Consider the following 23,201-nt stretch of genomic DNA (forward strand, 5'->3'; position numbering starts at 1 on the left):
TTTGATTCCTTAGTAACTATAATTCCAGGGTAGTTTTGAGTAGAATCCCAAGGGAATTCTGAGTAGGATTAAAAGGAAATTTCCAACATAAAGTAATTCCAATAGAGTTCTGCGAGTTCCAAGAAATTTGTTAGGAGGACTCCATGGTACTTGTGATTAGAATGCCAAGAGAATAAGGAGAAACCAAAGGGAATTCTGAAACAAATGCTTAGATAATTTTCATATTGATTCCAAAGGAATTCTAATGAATATTCAAAAGGAATCCTATGGAAATTTACAATGAAGTTTTGAGGTAAATTTCAAAGGAATGCTTAGGAGAGTTTCAAATTTATTAGTGTTATCATTTTTAGATAACTCAAAGAAGAGTTCGTATGGAATTCTGAGGAGCATTTCAAGGAATTTACGGGTCAACTGAGAAAATTAGAGGGAATTCCTATAGTAATTCCATGGAAGGACAATTTGGGTAGTTCGTAGTTAATAGAGGGACCCCAGTTAAGAATTTTAAGATAATTTCAGAGTGAGTCAAGGAGTCTTCTATAGAGAATTGGAACATAATTGAAAAGGAATACCAGAGAGAGCTCCAAGACGCACTCTGAGGAAATGATGAGGTGATTCCGAGGGGGCGACTCTATCTACGCTGCAGGAAAAAAATTGATTTGCGCACGATGAATAGATAGAAAGAAGATTGATGCCGATTCTTAAGATTTCCTGCAAAAAGAGGATGCGCGATGCAATTAGATGCGAGAAATGAAAGAAGATTTTCCTAAGATTGATTTGCTAGTATGAGATTTGTTGAGCATCTTGAATTGAGATTTAGATGTGTCGCCCCCCTCGGGTGATTCTAAGGAAATTCTTGAGAAAATTCTAAATAAATCCTGTGTAGGGATCCAAGGGTATCAACATGATATAAAAAAAAAATTCGATTCCACAGGAGAAAAATCAAGACATAAAACTTAGAAATAAATCTTATTTTTATTAATTTGATATATCATGCTAATGTTTTCTTGATTCTGATGGATTAAGAAAAATCATCAATCTTCAATCTGTACCATGAGTAGCTTTTAAGATTAAAAACTAAGATATATATTCTAAATGCTAAACTTTTGAATGTTTTTAAGATTTAATTCTGGAGCCATGATTATTTTTTTTTATAATTTTAAACCTTGACAATTTTTTTAAAACTTAAAGATTTTGCAATTTCTAATTATCTTAGACTTGGCAATAAAGCAAAAAATCAACCATAGCAAAAAAAATGCTCCTGAAACCCAGATATTTCTACGTTTTAAATAGTTTATACATGATTTTCTAGTTCCCTACCTCCTTGGTTCCACATGTTTATTAGTAACATGAAATGTTGCCATCACAAATAAATGACACACTTGGAAAACAAATACATGAGTAGGTTTTTTTGTTGTTCAATGATACGCTTAAAAATTGCAGCATTTATGTTTAAAAATAAAGCTTTTAAATCAGAAAATAAAATAGTTCTAATTAAAATCATGATTATTCAAACTATGTAAAAAAAGGCTGAAATTTTTCGTTAAAGTCCTGCAAAACTTGGGGAATTCAGGAAAATAAGTAGACATCCTGTTGTGATTCTCCTCAGAGTTCTATTGGAATTCTTCTGGGAATTCCCTTACAACTCTCCTCAGAATTCCCTTCTGGATTTTTGTTAAGTGCTCTTCAGTATTCTCCTTCAATTAATTTCAAAAATCCCTTTATTTTTTCTTAGAATTTCCTTAGGAACGCGATGGTAAATTTCTTGCAATTATTATGTTCGAATTCCCTCGAAATTCTCTTCAGAATTTCTTTGAATCTATTCTGAAATTCCTTGAAACTTTCTTCACTGTTTTAATAGCATTCACTCAGAAAATTTGAATTTGAAATCTTTTTAGAATTTGATTTAAAATTGTAGCTAGTCAATCTAACCCCACTGGCCGGCAGTGGTATTATGGAAGAAATTTGCTAGCAACAACCCTTGATGTGACTATTGAAAGCAACTTTAGTTCGGCAACTTCAGCAACCCATTTTGCCTGGTAATTCATACGTCCATTCTGATCAGAATTGGTTTTAAATTTCCTCAAAATTTAATTCGTTCGGGATTCCTTTTGAATCATCCGCAGAATTTATTTCGAATATTCCTCATAGGCTCACTTCAGAATTCTCCTCACAATTCTCATGGAATACCTCTCAGAATTACGCCGGCCCTCAAGTTAGATTTTTCAACTCGAAAAAAAAAACTACCAAGCGAAACCGGTAGACGCTTTCCGGACAAACTGAGAAAATTTAAGGACGAAATTTGCAGAGACTTGCAGGACAAGTTGAAAGGAATTTCTGCAAGTCATAAGGAACGTCTCTAATTAAAAAAAACCATAAACGAATGATAATCCAAATGATATAGCTATTCCCCACAAATGGTTTGGATGATGATGTTGGAAGAAACCTACGTGCAAAGTCGAACGAATCTTCCAAGATAAATCATAACAATACTTCCGAAGAAGCTGGTCATAATCTACAAAGGTAAGTTGGAAGATAGTTCCAGAAAATGCCGGGAAAATCTTCCGAGAGAAACCAGGGGACATCCGGGGGCAGTTCGTGCAAACCTTCCGAGTGAAAACAAAATATTAAACTTCTTATCGTGGAACTTGACGAGAATTGCTTGGTTTAACGACTTTCTCATTCTTAATTTGCTCCCACGAAAATATTAAAATTTATTGAAATATGTTGAATGCTTTAAAAGCCGACCGGTGGAGCTCCAATTCAAATCGAATCGAAAATTATATCAGGTCACTAGATAAAAAATATTTGCAATTCCCGGGTGGCTAATACTAGCCGGGAAATGAAAACACTATACTCTTGGATTTCTCTCTGAATTTTACAAAGGGTAGAACACCTTGGCTGAATATATCAACATATTTTTTTAAATTTAATTTTCTTAGATTTAACAACATAAAAATATATCTAAGCTCTCTTGCCCCTTTGGAATTTGTTTTCCTCCTCTCTTCAAACTATGCTTAGAAGTCTCCAAAAGTTCTCAAAATTTACTTGGAATTCTCCAGAAGTTCTTCTCAGGATTATTAGAATTAACTATTAAATTCCCTTAAAATTCTTTTGGAATTCTAAAAAAAAAAAATACACCGAAGTACAAAAGCTCTGAAAATTGTTCAGTCCTGAACGTCAACGTACCAAACCACTCAACGTTTTAATGTTGCACGCATTTAATCAATTCACGAATTTTAGAAACCAGGTTCACATCGATTTGGAACTCATTCTAGATTTTCGATCAATCAAGAGAAGTGTGTCTGATTTCCAAGAAATTTTAAATGAATCGAGATACCCAAATTGTCAAATTGATTTAGCATTTACAAATTTTGATAATAATCTGCTGTAAAACCCAAATATTATCTTGCAAATGTACATCAAGATATCTATGTTTCAAATTACTTACCTTTGGGATTTGCTGTCGCATTCTCCTTGAGTTCACCTCCGCGTTTCTGCATAGAGCTTTGCGATTCAGCACAAGTCAAATATTCTTCAAATGTAGGCAGATTTGAACATTTCTGAAAATGCAAAAAGAGAACAGTGATGATTTAATGTGCCTTTTCCGTTTCTGTAGCAAACAAAGAAAAGATAGCTCACCGTAGATGGAGCTATTTTGTACCAGACGCGGTAGATCTTCGGATTCGACCAATCAGATGAACGCCAAAGTTGAGTAAATTATTGGACCATTGCACCTTCTAATATTTGGACGAAACAAGTTCTTCTATGGCGGTATTCCCGAGCAGTTTTAATAAATAAATAACTTTCATTTCTTGAGTAAAATATACACACTGTAGGTAAAAGGACGGAAGTAGGTGCATTGCATTAGCAAAACGAAACCATATTTTAGTAAAAGTGCTACTATCCCAAAGCTGAACCGAAAACCAAAATTTACAAAAAAGCCAAACCATTGAAAAATGCATCTACTTCCCGTCCTTCCTCCTGATAAAGTAAACCGTGCTACTCGCCCCGGTTATATCTGGTCTGTGATGCAACCCGACATGAAGCAAGCATTTTTTTTTTAGAGTGGAATTCGTGTAACTAGTAAATGGAATGCTATATTACCCAAACCCGCTCCGGTGCTAGGGTTCACGCACGGCACGTAGATATCCTCCAGTGCGTACGGGTCGCCTCCACCGCCTCCGGGATGATGATGGTGCCCAACCGTCGGTGTCATGTTCACCACCAGGGTGTTATTGTCCTTGGAGGACTTGGTAATCGTGAGGTTGGCCATCGTGGACACTACGGTCGTTACGGCGGCCACCGTCGGGGCACCGTCGATGGTGCCGCTTGGATCGCCGCCATTGGTAGTGCTACCGTTACCGTTGCTACCACTACTGGTGGCTACGTTGCTGCTACCGTTGCTAGTGGAAGTGTCCCCTGCCAGACCCGTCACCGATAGGTAATGAGAAGCGGATGGGGATGTCATGCTGTTGCTGTTACTACTGGTACTACTGTCGTTGCAGCGTTGCAGGCTTTGCACTGGAATAGATGAGAATAATGAGACGTGTTAGATGATGAATGATGCTCAAGAAATATTGGAACACCCATATATTCGAAGCGACCAGAGAAATGTTCGTGTTTATCTGGGTCTACTGAAAGGATAGGTTCAGATTCGTGTTTTAAACTGAGTGTCAGAGAAACGCATACAGGTCGATTATGCCAGCCCAATTTTTTTTTTGAAAATCTTGTCTAATGCTCAACGAAACCCATGTGGTTTTTTAGTGGTCTTATTCCATCAAAGTATACCTTAAACATCGATCTTGAAGATGAATCAGATAGATTTGGAATTACGGTTATGTGACAAAATCGGGTATTTAGTCTTGGTCGGACATTCGTAATATTGAGCATGAGCATGGTTGACCACCCGAGGATGCAACTCCGTTATTTCCAGATCAGCTGAAATTACACAGAGAACCAATAGACGTTGCTTGGGACTAGCAATCATCCTAAATGTGTAAATACTGGCGATCTAAAGCTAGGCAATACCACCGCCGGCAAAGTCCTGATCAAGAAAGGAATGGGTAGGAATACGTTGACGTAATACTCGCTCTAATGAAAGCCGAGAACACCTCTGCACTTCCACGAACAATCACTGCGATGTTGGATAAAAGGGTAGGGATTGCAGCAGGCTTCGTTTCGGTAAACGATATGCAGAATTGAACACACGGTCTTCTGCTCAGTAAGCAAAATCGGTCGCCACTAGGACACCGAGCTCCTTATATCACTAAACAATTACGATCAAGTTACAGTTCAACTTGTTGTAATAAGGTTTCCATCCCGGCGGAGACCTCACCGACGACGACAACAACTGCTCTTGAGAAGGATTTGATATGGGTTTTTTTAGAACTCAAATATTACTTCTTTTACGTAGTGTTGTGTTGTGAGGAGAACTTCTTTTTATGATTTTAATGAGAATTGAATGATGATGTTGAGGAGAACAACAGGTTAATATTAGTGAGAACTCCAAGATAATTCAGATGAAAATTATTAGGAAAGAATCATGAACATAATTTAAAGGGTCGAGCAATAATTTCTATGGAATACTGAGGAAGATTCATAAGAGAGCATCAAGAGAATAAAAAAAACGTACGAAATCGTATTATGAGGTTAATTCCAGCAAAATTTAGAAGGAAACTTAAATTAAATTCTTAATTTAGAAGAAAATTCCAAGGGATTCTATAAACAGAATTTAACTGGTTGAGCAATAATGTCTATGAAATACTGAGAAAGATTCATTAGGGAGCAAACTTAAGACAAAGGCACTAGAACTTTTGTTTTTTTTTTTTCAAAATTTTCATTTTGAATTCAATTAACGGTTTTAACAAGCTCTAAAAAATCATCTGAAAGTGACTTTCATAGAAAAAAAAGATAGAGCTAAAAAACTGAATTTATCAGGAAAACCCTAATTCAATTCCGAAAAATTGCTTCGGCAAAGTAGCTTGAAATCATCTCAGCTTATAACTTTGCTGAAGAACATGTTTTATTTTATTTTCGAAAAAAAAAAGAAGTTAGTTTTTCTATAATTTAAAATCGACAAAAAGAAGGATATTTTAAGCGAAAAAGTTTACAGAAGACACAACACCTCCAAAACTTAAGGACATTAGGACATTTGTCTAGCTGGGACACTAGGACATTTGTCTAGCTGACCCATCCTGGAACACTCTTATAAAGTAGGGGCCTCCCTTAGCTCAGTCGGTAAATGCGCAGCTAGAAAGTAAGACCATGCTAAAGGTGGCTGGGTTAGATTCCCGGTCCGGTCTAGGAATTTTTCTTGTTGGAAAATTTCTCGACTTCCCAATTACACTAATGCAAAAAAAAATGGTACAGGCATCGAAACCTCTCAATTAATAACTGTGGACGTGCATCTAACAATAAGCTTATACGTGACAAGCAATAAGCTTGAAATGGAAACGAGCTTTTATTCAGCCGCTTCGACGCTCTCGCTCCAGGACCGAAACGTCCAACCGAGAGAACTGAAATTCAAGACTGCTGAACCATAATCCAAAAATCACAAAAACTTACGGTGATTCGCTGTGGAAACCTTATTTCCGATTGATCCCAATAGCACCTCGACATTTCAAGAGCACACATATCAAGTCCCACAAAAGAAACAACAATGAAGCTGGAACTCCACGTTTGCTGCAGTGCAGCAAACAGGGAGGTTCCAATCTCATGAGTGATGTCCCAACAGAGTCCAAGATTTGTGCTCCAGAAAACTCGAAATCCTACACTCAAAGAATAAATCACATATCCAATGGAAAATATTCATTAGAATTTCACAAAACTTTCATGTGATATCATAATTGAGAATTGCACCACAAAATCACATGAACCTTATGTGTCAAATTAAATTTAAGTGATTTATCATATAGAACTTATGTGATCACATGAATGTTATGTGAAATTCAAATAGGGGAATTTACGTATTCTCGGCAACCTAAGCAGCGACCATCTTTCTATAGCCTTTTTCTCTAAGGAACGCACACATATGCAATATTGGTTTGTTTACAATCTTTTGCTGCCAGCTGCTCTAACAATTTCAGTCGAAAAAATTGTCAAAAACTGTTTGAAACGCTTTTACAAAGCTCCAATCTTCTCTAGTGAGAGCGAGTATTGTCGGCAACCAGTTTTTCTTCGGCAACCGTTCCATTTGAACTGCGTGTAAATCTGCTGTTCTATTACCGGCAACTCGAAATCAGCTACAATTTGTAGTGCGGGTGTTGCATTTCAAGAAAACCTTGCTAGATTGCTTTTTCTAAGTGGTAAAAATATAGTCAAATTGAAGCTGAAAGCATAAAGAATCGTTTGCATGGATTCAGCGAAGTGTTTTCGTAAGAAAATCCAGTGAAAATAGTGTTTCAATTTGTGTTGCCGAAAATTGTCTGTCATGCCGAAGCCGTCATTTCCCCTATCCAATGGAAAATATTCATTAGAATTTCACAAAACTTTCATGTGATATCATAATTGGGAATTGCACCACAAAATCACATGAACCTTATGTGTCAAATGAAATTTAAGTGATTTATCATATAGAACTTATGTGATCACATGAATGTTATGTGAAATTCAAATAGATATCATTGGTTTTGTTAATGGAAAAATATTATGTGCATTCCCAATGGAAACTACATAACAACTTTTTTTCCGTGTAGGACATATCAGCCATCATGACGGCTATTTGTGGACTCTTCAAGGGATGACCTTAATTCTGGGACAAATTCAAAATCCTAAGCTTGGAATGGAAGAATTTTCAAGGTCTGTGTCTTGAATAACATATGAGACTTACCAAATTGACGAAATCTTTGCCACAGAAAAAATCTACGGCTACGAAAAAGTTTCAATGCCTTCAATATAACTGAATTTTCATGATTCTGGGACTTAAAAAAACATTAAGAACTCAAACATAGAAAAGTTTTGAAAATTCTGGGATTTTTTTAAAGATTTATGATTTAAAGAAAAATACAAGTTTGTGGACTTTCAAAACTTAGCACCATAAAAACAAAGTTAATTGATAAACTAAAACAAAGTTAAACGATTCAACAACTCCAATGAACCTATTTAACAAAAATTCCCTGATAATTCCAGGATTTTGCAGATCTTTTCAAATTCCCTGATAATACCAGGTTTTCCAGGTTCCAGGTAGTTGCCATCTCACACGCATCATAGAAGTCCAAACATTTCAGGAAATTCCATCACCTACTTCTACTTTTCTATGAAGTTCCTGTCCTAAAAATAATACCTCTGTCCTAAAAACGTTCAAGCAAATTTCAATCATTAGGATCGTCAAAATAATCACTATTAAATCTGAGCCATTGCTATTCAATAATGCCGAAATAATTTTCCAATAAACCAACAAATAGGAATCTCCCGAAGAGCGCAGTGGCACCACCCTATCCACCCACCGCTTTTACTCGGCTGTCAGTCAACCAATTGAGCTCATTTTTGGTAGGTGACTAGTTTATGGTCGACACAAATCGCATACAAAAAAAATCATCTCATCACGGGACCACCTACCGCGCTCTTCGAGGAATCTGTGTACTCGGGATTCATCCTATTCTAGACCAACAATTAAAACAAGCGGAACAACCAAACGTAAACAATGGCTTTAAACGCAAATTTATCTCAAATAAAAACACACCCACGCAAACTAACAAGGTCATTCGATAAAGGAAATTTGCTTTATCAGATGCTGGTGTTAGATTCTTGAGAAATTTGCGTTTAAAGCCATTGTTTACGATTGATTGTTCCGCCTATTTCAATTGTTGGCCTAGTCTTACCCCCAAATCGCCATAGGCCAACAACTAGGCTTGCATCTTTATCTAAACATTAGTAGGGGTACTCACATTGCACATAACCATTCTTCTTGGTGCGTGTGTTGCTCGCTTTGTACCAGCCGCCAGTGCTGCTAGCCAACGTTGTACCGGTAGCCGTTTTCGGGACGTACACCTCAAGGATGTCCTCTTTCTGGTAGCTAAGTTCTTCGGCATTGGCGGAAGTGTAGCTGACGGTCGCTCGGTAGATCACAATGCTGTCCTCGCTGCTGTCCATTATTGTATGGCAGGTCCAATGGAACCAGCACCAACACTACCGCCGTCGTCGTCGTCGGTTGTCGGTAGTGTTTTCGCGCTACCACTACTTCCACTTGCTCTGTTGCTGTTGCTACAAACACACTCGCGGCACCACCGCAGTAGTACTGCGTTCGCACCGATGATGGTGGTGGTGATGATGATGATGGCTTAGTCCAACTTATCAGCCGTTCGTTCGGCTTAGCTGTCCCCAACATATGGGGGGTGGGCGGCGCTGCTAGAGCAAAGATGCGCTTCACTCGTTTATCCAATGAAATGTTTGAATTTCTAAACTCTATATTTCTTAATGAACCGATGTGTGCAAGCCCCCTATCGGCGGCTATCGTAATCACAATTAGAGGAAAAAATCTAAGAACAAAGCTAAGTAGTTGTATCGATTTGTCTCTCGGTGAGACGTGTGATTATCTGCGACAATTAGATGCGGTAATGCTCTCTTTCTCCTTATAGCAGCGAATTGCTTGCTCCTTCCGTCAATCTTCTTGCATGATTCGTGCGAAAGCGTAAAAAAAATCGTTCCACTGTTTTTATCTCGAGGGGGTGTGTGCTGTTTAGGCTTGTGTGTTCTATGTCACGCACTCTCAGTTCCTATATCTCGGATGCTTTCGAAGACGATGTATGATGATGATGACACGGAGGCGATAGCCAGCTGTGTGCTTTATTCAGTGTTCTGACAGTTCACTTGAAATTCCTAAGGCACATCTATGAGAAGAATGGTTACACCTTCGTTCCGTGTGATCCATTTTTCAATTATGCGTATCTGAAAACATAGGGAGAGAAAGGAGAAAATATAAGTACACATACGCACAGCACAGTAGGGGTGGTTGTCAAACTTGATAAATCAAATGGTTTGTCGCTTTGAATACTCATTACAACAAGTGAAGGGCATTAAAAAAAACGATTCAGAAATACTAGATTAGATTGAAAACTGCACAAGTTGATTACCATTATCTACGATCGTTACCGTAAATCAGCATACTTTTATTCGTACTTAGAAGATTTACGACTGCACGCCACTTCCAAACGAATTAGATCAGGACCGAACGAGTCGCAAAGCAATGGGGAGAGTCCTGATAAGAAATCAAACTTGCTGAATTTTGTTCAAGGTTCCCCACTCTTCACATGTATAGGAAGCAGTAGCTGGATCTAAAAAAAAAAACACACACACACACACACCGATGATGATCATCATTCAGGCTATCTACTTACAAAACTCATTCGAAGGTAGACGGCGACAAAATTACCAGAATCACATTGATATGGGATAGGATGATGGAATGTGTTACAAGGACCTTATTATGGGTCCAAGCTGGTTTGAGTCAGAACATGACGATCTGATGGGCAGTAGCAGTGATGCCAAATATGGAAACCCATTTGATGTAGATAAATAAAAAGTTTATTTTTTGGTTATTTTGAATTTTCTCGCGCAGATGGCCAAATGTTATCAGGGACACGTCCTTATTCCCCCTTTCGAATGAAACGAATTATTCATGCACAAAATGTGCGAAATCCGTTTCGATCGAATGCAAGAAGAGGGACGACAGAATATTATGTTATAGGGTAGAGAACTACTTTGGCCTAATCGCCCATTTTGGGCCTATCGAGCAGAAAACTTCAAATAAATCCATGATTTCAGAGTTAACAAATCAATTATGCGTTGGGTACGATTCTTTAATAAATAAGCTACGGAACGAAGTCAATGAGAACGCGTGATATGAAAGTTTGCACCCATTATTCCCAAAAACAAAAGAAGCGCTCCGACCGAATCAATTTTCATCTTCATCCGACCTGCCGAAGTAAATTCATTGGCGTTTCAATGCATTAGGCCGAGTTTAGAATCCGTAGGCCGAGTTTGGCGTCAAGAAGCAATGCTAGACTTTTGACAATATCTCAACGATCGATTTCTCTTTATCAAATCTGACGGTACATACGGAAAGGTAAATAAATTTGGAAGCCATCAGTAATAATAACATTCCATTTGGTGTTAAACTGCGCTAGATTAGGAAAGACTTAATACGGGTTGTGCTTAATAGGCCAGAAATGGGGTAGTTAACCCTACTTTTATCTATTTCCCAGAAATTTTCGAATGCAAAATCTAAAGTTTTTTTTCCAAATTCCTCCAGTTTCAAAAAGTAGTAAAACTCCGATACGTCTCAGAGGGTTGACATTTTTCTAAGCACCAGTTTATAGATTTGGTTTTATGGCACAAAACCTTGTTATTTTTTCAAAGTTGCGGAAGCACATGAATTTCTTTTAAAACAAATTTCTCTCAATTACTTTCAAATTTGACTGGGTTCAAGAACAGTATTGTGCAACACTTTGGCTCAGTTCCAGGTCTCGGATTTTTTTAAATGATCAATTCCCGAACACTTGGAAAGTCTCAGGACCTTGAAATGTTACCCAAGTTACTGAATATTCAAAATTTGAAGAAAAAAACTTCCCCTTCCTGATGATGTTGATGGTTTGCGTGGGCGACGCACGGTTGGCGAGAAAAGGGCATACAAAGTTTTGTTTACAAAAAGCTTGTATGCCCTTTTCACATGTGGCTCTTGAAATTGTTTCCAAGTCATGTCGTGGAAGCGTGGAAATTTAGCAATTAGGTTTTAGATTCATAAAAGTGTTCTAGTCACAGAATCTTGATTTTTATCGAAGTATACTGGACTTGGGAATAGCCAAAAATCTAAAATTCTTTTAATTCTGAATAAGTTTTTAAAATTGATTTAAGCCCAATAAGTTTGAAAGTAGATTGCGGAGGCTGGAAATGTAAGCTCAATCTAGTTCTTGGAAATCCTTTGCTTTTTTCAAATCACACAATCTTGAATTTTTCAAAGCATCAAATTTAGCACGTGATTTATAAATGGTGAAATCTCTTACTTAAACTAAGGTCCAGGATTTGCATTAGTCAATTAGTAAAATCAATTGAGAAGTCAAGAAATTTTCCAACTCGAAAAATTCCCAGACCGGACTGGGAATCGAATCCAGCCACTTCCAGCATGGTCTTTGCAGCTGCGCCTTTACCGACTGAGCCAAAGGAGGTTTGAGAACCTAACTGAGTCTAGAATCATGCATGTTTTTTGTTTAAAGCCCAGCATTTTGAAATCTGTTAAAACCATATAAATTTGTAACTAATCCCGAAAGCTTCCAATTTAAGCCGCTTGGAAATAGGTTCAAGTTCTAAGAATTTTGTTTAGTCCCGGGTGCTTGTAATTTAGCTCGTACCAGAATCTAATATCTTTTAATTTTGCCGAACCTCTAAATGGAATCCCTTGTGAAGAGCATTTGAGTGGGTTGACTTATTTCCTATTAATAACGTTAAAATGGCTTATAACTTATAAGACTTTCACAGTGCCAAATTAATCGATAGGAGCATGTATCGGATAGTGTAAGCCACGATAAGTAAATAGCCCATTTGGCCCCTTTTTCTCTAAACATTTACGGAGAATTGATAATAGCTTTGAATAATAGTCCTCATTTCAATTATCATCTTCGCTTTCTTCAACGGTATCGTCGGATTCGGATTTTGAAACATAGCTGTCATCACCCCGGAAAAGAGACCAGCGTTGCCTTATCTACGTAGTACCATTGCATCTGCCAAGAAAATTCTGGTTCATCTGATAGCTCGAAATGTGCTATCTTTGGATCGGACCACCATTACGGTTAGATTATCTTCCGAAGATGTCTTACGAGCAAGATACAGGCGAGCATGTTTGTACCGTTTGAGGCACCATTCACCTTTAAACGATCCGATACATACTCCACTAGATTATTTTTTTCTGGCTGAAAATCTCCTTAATAAAGACAACCAACCAACTAGATTCTTTGGCCTTTAAACGCTTACGTCACATGACGACTTGTGTGTGAAACAATCGATAGAACTGTTTCCGCACATCGAAGGTACGTGAGCAAATCGGCGATCATATCTTTTGCCAGTGGTGGCGGGGGTAGATACCCCTCACCATCCATCCCCAACAGGAGAGTTTGATAAAGGAGATGATCAAATTGGTGCCTTCCTCAAAATTGATCTTTGCTCGCTTTCTACTCTTTATATACAATTTTCTCACTGCCGTACTCTAACACACCGACTTGAAGATGCAGCGGTAAAAAGGTCTTTTGTTGAAGAACTTGAGACTCGAGCTGCGGACGTTCCAGAAGGTGGCAGCGTAGAAGAACAATGGACGGCCATCAAGAATGCCTTTATAGAAACAAGCGAGAACAACTTGGGTGAGCTGCGCATCCAGAGGAAAGAGTGGATCACAGATGAAACCTGGCGGAAGATTGAGGAGCGTAGAGAAGCAAAAGCCGCGATAGAGCGGGCGAGAACCAGAGGAGCCAAGAACGAAGCCCGTCAACGGTACTCGGCTCTAGAGAAGGAAGTCAAGCGCTCTTGCAGACGCGACAAGCGAGCGTGGGTGAACTCCCTGGCCGACGAAGGGGAGAAAGCCGCAAATACTGGCGATATACGCCTCCTCTACGATATCTCACGACGCCTGAGTGGAGCAAGGATGAACCCGAGGATGCCAGTGAAGGACACGACTGGACAATTGCTTACCGACCCCACTGACCAGCTGAAACGCTGGTTTGAGCACTTCGAACAATTTCTTCAAGTTTCGACGGCCAACCAGCCATCAACATCTCGGCATGATCCGCCTAGGGTGCGGCGCATCACTCGCGTCAATTCCGAGGCCCCATCACTGCAGGAGATTGAAGCAGCTATCCGAAGCATGAAATCCAACAAGGCTCCAGGGGTCGATCGCATATCAGCTGAGATGCTCAAAGCTGACCCCATACTATCCGCACAAATGTTGCATCAACTATTCTGTAATATCTGGGACACCGCGACTTTTCCGGCCGACTGGATGCAGGGCATCTTAGTGAAGGCCCCAAAGAAGGGGGATCTGAATGTGTGCGACAATTGGCGAGGCATCATGTTACTGTGTACTGTTCTCAAAGTTCTGTGCAAAGTTGTCCTGAATCGGATACAGGAGAAGATCAACGCGACTCTCCGACGGCAGCAGGCAGGATTCCGTGCCGGAAGATCTTGTGTGGACCATATTGTCACGCTCCGCATCATCCTGGAGCAGGCCAATGAATTCCAAGAGTCCCTTTATTTGGTATTCATTGACTACGAAAAAGCTTTCGACCGTCTCAATCACAAGAATCTGTGGGGCACCCTGAGACGCAAGGGAGTCCCGGATAAAATCGTCAACCTCATCGAAGCGCAGTATGAGGCTTTCACGTGCAGAGTTCTGCATAACGGAGCCTTGTCCGACACTATCCGGGTAGTCACTGGTGTGAGACAAGGATGTATACTATCACCGCTACTGTTTCTCATCGTAATCGACGAGATCATGGTAGGTGCAATTGACCGTGTACCGAACCGCGGGCTGCTTTGGCAGCCTATCACCATGGAGCATCTCAACGACTTCGATTTGGCTGATGATGTTGCTCTACTAGCACAACGGCGCTCTGATATGCAGAGTAAGCTCAATGACCTAACCAAACGCTCCTCTGCGGCGGGTCTCACCATCAACGTCAACAAGGCCAAATCGTTGGATATCAACACGGGCAACCCTTCCAACTTTACGGTAGTGGGGCAAGCAGTGGAGAAGGTCGAAAGTTTCCAATATCTTGGCAGCCAAATAGCGTCGGACGGCGGGACCAAGAGCGACATAGGTGCACGAATCAAGAAGGCTAGGGCTGCCTTTGTGAGTTTACGAAACGTATGGAGATCCAACCACATAAGTCAACGCACCAAAATCCGAATTTTCAACTCGAACGTGAAATCTGTGTTGTTATACGCCAGCGAGACGTGGTGTGTATCAGCGGAGAACACTCAAAGCTGCAGGTCTTCATCAACCGATGCCTGCGGTATATAATTCGTGCCTGGTGGCCTCACAACTGGATCTCGAATGCCGAGCTCCATCGTCGATGTCATCAGAAGCCGATAGCAACAAACATTCGAGAGCGAAAGTGGAGGTGGGTCGGCCAAACACTTCGACGGGGCGGAAACGAAATCTGCAAGCAAGCGCTGGATTGGAATCCGGCAGGACATCGCAGCAGAGGCAGACCCAGGGGCTCATGGCAGCGGAGCCTCAATAAGGAAACTAAGCAAGTCGATAGGAATCTGACCTGGGCCCAGGTCAAGGCAAAAGCGAGCAGCCGCCCAGGATGTAAGTCTTTCACGTTGGCCCTTTGCACCGCTGGTGGTGCACAGGACCCTTAAGTAAGTAAGTAAGTACTCTAACGGAACTACAACTCTATAATTTCATTTCCGCATCTATAGTATAAAATGATCACTTTAATGCCGCGGATACACTTGGATGACGAATAATGAGCATGAGCATTATTTGTATAATAATTATGAGCACTATACAACAAGTAAACAAAAACTATGGTCACGGACAGTGATGGAAAAGTTCGCGAAAACTCACTATGACTCGCGAACTTTTCCCTTGGTGAACTTCTTGAAATATCGCGAACTTTTCCAACACTGGTCACGGATGTGCTCATAATTTATTATACAAATAATGGTCACGTTCATAGTTTGTCACAGAAGTGTATCCGTGGCATAAGACTGACATTTGACGTTAAGCATCTCCAACTAGGTTTTAGAGGCCTATAGAAAATCACCATCACAATAGTCATGAAATTATATTTCACTCTGGTTCTATAACTCGATATCGAGTTATTAGACATCGAGTTGTGCATAGTTGATTGTATAATGTTTTTTTCAAGATGCATTAAAAATAACTAGGGCAGGAGAACAGTAATTTAAGGCACGACAACACCTAGCCGGAGGCAGCGGGTGCGATTCCCTGTTTGGTCGAGGAAATTCCTTCTCAAATTCCCTGGCTATAGAGTATGATTGTGCTTACCATACAAAATATAAATTCATGCTTTGGTTGGCATAGAAAGCTGAACTGTTAAATTGCTTCAAATAACACTAAGTTGAGATCAGGCACAAGCTCATTTGAGAGCGTAACCAAAATCAAGCAGAAGAAGAGCAGATTTGAATAGAAATATCTCATTAAAGATTGCAGATTTTTCCAACCTTATTGGTCTAGCTGATAACAGAATCTAACAGTTTGACACCCGATTTGTAAATCGCAGAACATAGATTGGAGATAGGCGTTAAGCTCTAATTGTGACGTAGTAAACAAAGAAGATGAAGATTGTAATCGTCTATTTTTAGCTTCAGTTTTTGGTTTAATTAGCTCAATTAATTCATGAAATACTTTGGAGAGGTTTCTTACGATTTTTTAGAGCACCCGTATAAGCGATAATTCATTACAGATTTTGCATTGACAAAACTGTAAAACAATTCCGGAGTTTAAAATCCTATGCATCCAAGTCTAAATGCAAATAATGTTCAGAAAACTAAACTCTCTTGGAAAAATCAAATTCCACAAGGCGGGAGTTACAGGGGTTCACCCTATGCTTCAAACACCGGCAAGAAGAGAGTCGTTCCCGACTTAGATTCATAGATTCACCACCTCAAAAGCCGCTTGAGTCCTTCAATCTACGGAGGCATAAAAATTAATTGCATTAACTTCAAAGCCAACCGCGGCGCGCGCACTTGGCAACCCTGATTCGTTCGCCGCTTCAAATCAATGCAAATTTGCTGAACCAAACTTTAAGCTAGCTAGGCAGCAACCAGCCCCAGCCAGCCAGTCAGTGGCGCAGTCTACTGGAGCACACCCGAGTCGAATCGTGTACATACATAAAGAAGGCATATATACACATCTCTATTCCAACGAGCGACGAATACATATGTGTAACGAGACCGCATTCGCCCCAGACTCGAATCGTAAAGTGTTGAACAGCGGAGAATTACGTCATCCTTGGCTCTATAGCTATATGGCTAGTAGTAGCGCGGCACGGCGAGCGCTAAGTGAGCAGAAAAAAGGCAGAAATAAACCGGTAAAAGACACTCCACCGCACAATCTCCAGCGCTACGGCAGTGGAACTATGAGCGGATCGGATGCCTATAAAGGTAGGAGAGCTTTTCCATAACCTCCCAGCGCGGGCGCGAAAACGTGTTCATCGCGCGTTCGATGTACAACACCGACTAGATTGGTTCATTGGTTTACTCCGACGACGCCAACGACGGCTGCCCGGCCGATCCAACTCAGCCAGGCGTGAAAATTGTTGATGATTTGGAACACTCTTCTCATCTGATTCTGAAACTCTGTCCAGCTGAGCATAGTAGATACCTCTACATATCGCTCTGACCTCCCCCGTTTTCGTCACACTATTAAGCACACTTCCATCATCGCATCGAGTAAGAGTTTTTGTAATTGGCCAAATATGCGTAATTCGCCATTTTCGACGACGACCTTCGCCAACAAAGAAGAGGTGCGATATGTTCTCATTAGAGCCTCTTATCTGGAGGAGACTCGATAAGCGTCTTCCTGGGGGCCAGCGCGGACGTCAACCAGTCTAGCAGTCAGGCAGGGAGTGTGAGTATGTCTTCCTATATTGTTGCAGCTGTTATCAGCGTCTTGTTATGTACTCTACGATGCCGGCTTCTTGCGCTATGTACTAACACCGGCGTATGTTACCGTGTGTAGTAGCACCAACATGGGGAAAAAATCACTATCTATTGACCATCTCGCACAGTGTCACTTTTTTCCGAAAATTGATATCGCACGGAGCGGAGTGCCGCCTTCCTTTGCATGTGTGCAGAAAAAAGTGCCATTATAGAGTTATCTTATCACGAGGACGAGTACAACGACAAGAACGCGACGGAGCGCAATATTCGCGCATATCGCAGGGGTTCGTAAAGTTTCATTGATTGTGACCTACTTTGATAAATGATAAAACACTCCCAAATGGCTTTAAAACATCAAAAAAAAACTGCATAATTGCCCAAAATATGCAAAAATGGCCTTAACACTACGAAATACACTGAAGTTCGTTTTACACGGTACGTTTTTAACGCTTTCTTGATAACGATACAACCAATCGACTTGATTCGAATCACATTATCCGTTTCATAGGTAATCGAATGGCATACTTTAAAAAAATACAGAAAATTTTAAAATATGTCTTTATGGACCATCTATATATTCTATAATTACGAATTGTTCTAGCATGTGAATAATCAAACAAAATACAAATCATTATAAAGATTACCATAGACACACAAAACTGGTCTGAAAACACTAAAATAGTAATCAAAACAGATGAATGGCCCAAAACGATACAAGAGCTTTAAAAAACACAAAATCTGGGCCATCTTGACACGCCAAAATGATCTTAACAGCACTGAAATAGTTTTAGAACCGCCAAAAATGGTCTTTAGTACACCAAAATTGCCAAGCAACTCGAAAACATTGTCTTAAAAAACGCCAGAACAACCCTAAAATCTAAGCAATGACCACTGGATTTAGGAAATTAAATTCCTGTTTTTTCCTGGATGCCCATAATAGTATTTCCGATTGCATATTATCAGCTAAATATGGTAAAATGCAGGGCTGCAGGGCGATATCTCAAAGTAAATCCACGACTTCAATTTTTTTTATTATAATCACTTTAACAATCTTGGGTCATTTGTGACTTGTCCGAGGGTGAGATCACGACTTCAAATACTAATAAGCGACAAATCAAAAACTGTTAAAAGCAGAGCTGGTAGTGGGTATGTGATGTAATAGTAGTGACTTTGGTGACTACAATAACGAAAATAGTGACCAAATAATGACTTTCAAGCAATAATAAAGTGACCAATAGTGACATTTATTGATCGGAAAGTAGGGTGGCAAGTGAATTTCTATTTTGAAATTCCTGGTTTTTTCCTGGTCAATGATTTAAAAATTTCCTGATTTTAAAAACCATGTATTTAAAAAACAATTTTTAATAAAAAAATAAAGTGAATCCTTGTGCCATTATTATTTGCGCAATGCGGAATTTCACAAACCAAAATAGGTATTAAGCTTCTTGTGAATGCCCGTGAAATCTTTATCTGATTGTTTGCTGTAAAGAAGCTAGAAGGGAGCCGCTCTACTTCGTCGTATTATGGCGCCTATTTCCGTTCTATGTGCTAAAACTATAATAGTAAAGCGTTTCCACTCATGTTACAAGATTAATTATGATTGACACTGAAACATTTGCGATAACCCGTAAAATGAGCGATTTTAGGGGTGTATGACGAAGAAAAGCTGAGATACGACGGACTAGCGCGGAGCCCTATCTATTGTCTGAAAATTAGAGATCTAAATCTTGAGATTTCCGTTTTTGAAACTGCGATTTTCTTAACTTTATTATTGAGATTTTTATGTCAAGGCGAAATTGCGAAGTGTGATATGAAATGAGGACTCTTTAAACAAACCTTTGCTTCTAACAATTTTACGGATTTCAAGTTTGTTTAAATTTTCCGCAAATTGTCAACAATTAAGGATCTTATTTAGCGGAATTTTGATTACAACATGATTTCAAAATCAAATGATTAAAAATTTTCATAAACAACGCTGGTTAAATAACTCTTATTATTAAAAAGACGGACTGCTGAAGTTCATAGAAACTCCCTAAAGTTCGTAGAACTTCCCTGAAGCGTTAAGGTCTTTCCTGAAGGGCTCATTGAAGTTTGTATTGCCTGAATTTCATGGGACTTCCCCGAAGTTCGAAGGACTTTTTTTTAAGATCTTAGGACTTCTCTGAAGTTCGGAGTTTTTTTTTGAAATTCATAGGAATTTCTTAAATATTGTAGAAGTTCTCAGAAGTTCGTAAGACTTGCTTCAAGTTCGAAGAACTTTCTCGAAGATCTGAGGACTTCCCTGAAGTTTGAAGGACTTAACTGAATATATGAGGACCCTAAATTTAGAAGAGCTTCCCTTAAGTTCATAAGGCTTTAAATATCGAAGGGTTTTCCAAAAGTTTGTGGGTCTTTCCTTAATTGCTTGTAAATTCCCTGAAGTTTGGAGAGCTCCTATGAATTTCGTAGTACTACCTGTAGTTCAATCGACCTCTCGGAAGTTCTAGGAACTTTTTTGAGCTTGGAGAACTATGTTAAGTCCAGAGGACTTCCCAAGAGTATTGAAGACTTCTCTGAAGCTCGGAAATAATCCATAAGTGTCATAGGATTATCCTTAAGTTTTAAGCAATTCCTAAATCTCGTAGAAGGTACATTAAATCTGTAGAAAATTCGTAGTTATTCCCCAAAGATTAAAGGACTTTCCCGAAATTTGTAGAACTTCTCTGAAGGTTCGGAGAGATTTCCTGACCGCCGTAGGTCATCACAGTAGTTCACAGGATTTTTCTGAAACTTGTAAGACTTTCCCGAATTTAGGTTAAGAAGTTATTAGAAATAGAACTTTTTTTATTGAACATGTTGAACAGGTACTTCAAAGTAGTTACGCACTGCTTAAGTCTGCTATTAATTAAGCAGTGCTGTAAATTTTCATATCATTCGATTGAAGATGAACCAATGCAACCATTCAATCAATTCAGTGTAAACGAATTCTCACATGACCGTAACTCGAAGAACCCCTTTCTCATTCGAAGCTCATTGTCACTGTCAATTGAGTCACTCACTATCATTTGATATACGACAGTGGAGTATGGAAGAAATCCAGCAAAATGGTCCCGAACAGACAAGTCGACCCGATGTCAGATCAATGTAAGGCTAATTTAAGGTCGATGTCGACCCAATGTCGTGTTGTTGTCGGGTCAACATCGGGTTGGGGCCGGAATGTCGACCAGAGCTCCGTTTATGCGTAGGTTACACTCAGTTGAATGATAGGGGAATGGTAATGTAGGTAATGTCGGCCTACATGTCCCTAATTTGGGCCCATCGCTAAAAGTCTGCTATTTATCAATTTTATCTAGATGAACGCGTTATTGGGACGTTATTAATGGATATTTTTGGTTGCTATTGAAAATTTAGTTGATTGCTGAATTTATGTATGGGCCCAAATTAGGGACACTTAGGCCGACATTACCTGCATTCCCCCTATTTAGCGTTTTTCAAATGAGAAAGATCCATGCCTTCGTCAAATGACTAAGCAACTGAGATCACCCATTCGGAGGAGGTCCCCTTTGATAGAGAATAGCTACTGTTCTCATTTTCATCAAAAATGTTCAAATGATTTTGAGAATTTACAGCACTGCAATTAAGCACAAATCATACATGCAATTGATTCAAGAAAAAAAATTTAATTAAAAATAAATAGGGGAAATGTAGGTAATGTCGGCCTACATGTCCCTAATTTGGGCCCATCGCTAAAAGTTTGCTATTTATCAATTTTATCTAGATGAACGCGTCATTAGGACGGTACTAATGGATATTTTTGGTCGCTATTGAAAATTCAGTCGATTGCTGAATTTATGTATGGGCCCAAATTAGGGACATGTAGGCCGACATTACCTACATTTCCCCTACAAAATATATTTACTAAATTCTCAGGGTGCATTTTTTTCATCAATGTTTAGTTTTGTGAACGATTTAGCTGGAACAAAATGGTTAGTTTTGACCTGATAAAAAAAAAGACATAGGGGAATTTACGTATTCTTGGCAACCTAAGCAGCGACCTTCTTTCTATAGCCTTTTTCTCTATGGAACGCACACATATGCAGTATTGGTTTGTTTACAATCTTTTGCTGCCAGCTGCTCTAACAATTTCAGTCGAAAGAATTGTCAAAAACTGTTTTGAAACGCTTTTACAAAGCTCCAATCTTCTCTAGTGAGAGCGAGTATTGTCGGCAACCAGTTTTTCTTCAGCAACCGTTCCATTTGAACTGCATGTAAATCTGCTGTTCTATTATCGGCAACTCGAAATCAGCTACAATTTGTAGTGCGTGTGTTTCATTTCAAGAAAACCTTGCTAGATTGCTTTTTCTCAGTGGTAAAAATATAGTCAAATTGAAGCTGAAAGCATAAAGAAGCGTTTGAATGCATTCAGCGAAGCGTTTTCGTAAGAAAATCCAGTGAAAATAGTGTTTCAATTTGGTTTGCCGAAAATAGTCTGTCATGCCGAAGCCGTCATTTCCCCTACATAAAATTTAAAACCTATTTAAATTATACAAACAAGATTATTTTCCTGGTGGACTTATGGAATTCCTGGTTTTTTCCCGGTTTTTCCTGGTGAAAATAAATTCCCGACTTTTTCCCGGTTTTCCTGGTTCACTTGCCACCCTGGGAAAGACATGGTTTTGATTACAATTGCCATTTCGAGAAATTTTATAAACTCACAAACCCAAAATGCGCATTTTTCATGTTCTAAAAAATAAGGTTTAAGGATCTTATAAATTTGTTCTCGAAAAATAAGTATGAATTGAATAAGCAAGAGCACGGTCCAATTCTAACTTCCATTTCCTCACTCTGCACTCTTTTGTCTACCTAAGTTGATATTAGATGCAATTGGTGAGTAAATCGCAAAATTGAGGCACAGAAAAAAAAATGTTTAAATTCAAGGATCTAGACAAATTTGAACTCGTGATAAGCCTGTTTTTGAAGCATCATAGACCGTGTTCTATTTTGAAGACGCTGAAACCACTCGGAATAAACGAAAGATTCATCTTTCGCACCATTAAACGGTACAAGGAAACCGGTTCGTGGAAAATCCCTCCTAGACCAGGCCGAAAACGCATTGTCAGGACTCCGGAAGTTATCAAACGAGTGAGATAGAGCGAATTCGGTGGAATTCTTGTAAGTCTGGGCGTAAGATGGCAAAAGAAATCGGAATGTCGCAGCCAACGATCAGGAGTATTTTGAAAGATGATCTCGGGTTGAATGCTTACAGAAAACAGCGGGTGCATCGTTTGACCGGAAAGCAAAAGATAGCTAGAGTCGAAAGATGTCGGAAACTGCTCAAACGGGTGATTGCGAAATTCTGTTTTCGTATGAGAAAATTTCCCTGCTACAGGATCACCACAACCAGCAAAATGATCGGGTTATATGCTGCATATCTTGCTGATATTCCTCGTGACAAACTGACTGTTCAAAGGTTCCAGAATGTTTCCAGGGTGATGGTTTGGGGATGTTTCTCCAAAACATTGAAAGTTCCATTGCTGTTCATTGAACCTGGTGTTAAAATCAAGAGTAAATATTACATCGATAATGTTTTGAAGAACCACTTGCTT

The 23,201-nt window shown here is 39.3% G+C and overlaps 1 protein-coding gene across 7 annotated transcripts in view; it reads right to left on the reverse strand.

Moving 5' to 3' along the window:
• Positions 1–23,201, reverse strand: part of Pi3K21B (phosphatidylinositol 3-kinase regulatory subunit alpha) — a 121,473-nt gene that overhangs the window by 27,202 nt on the left and 71,070 nt on the right. For 3 of the 7 annotated variants that reach the window (XR_010517793.1, XM_065226073.1, XM_065226072.1), the window contains exons 2-3: positions 8,886–9,885; positions 4,105–4,521 (exon numbers count right to left, since the gene is read on the reverse strand). Coding sequence is in view for 6 of the 7 variants with exons in the window: in XM_065226073.1 (XP_065082145.1) it covers positions 4,105–4,521; positions 8,886–9,090 (622 nt within the window). In the remaining variant the exon portion in view is untranslated. The other 4 variants (XM_065226077.1, XM_065226075.1, XM_065226076.1 and 1 more) reach the window with 3 other exon arrangements.

The sequence above is a fragment of the Ochlerotatus camptorhynchus genome, unplaced genomic scaffold (assembly GCF_037179485.1).
Source record: "Ochlerotatus camptorhynchus isolate MF236.1 unplaced genomic scaffold, CSIRO-AGI_Acam_v1.1 ptg000244l, whole genome shotgun sequence".
NCBI classification, from domain to species: Eukaryota; Metazoa; Arthropoda; class Insecta; order Diptera; family Culicidae; genus Ochlerotatus; species Ochlerotatus camptorhynchus.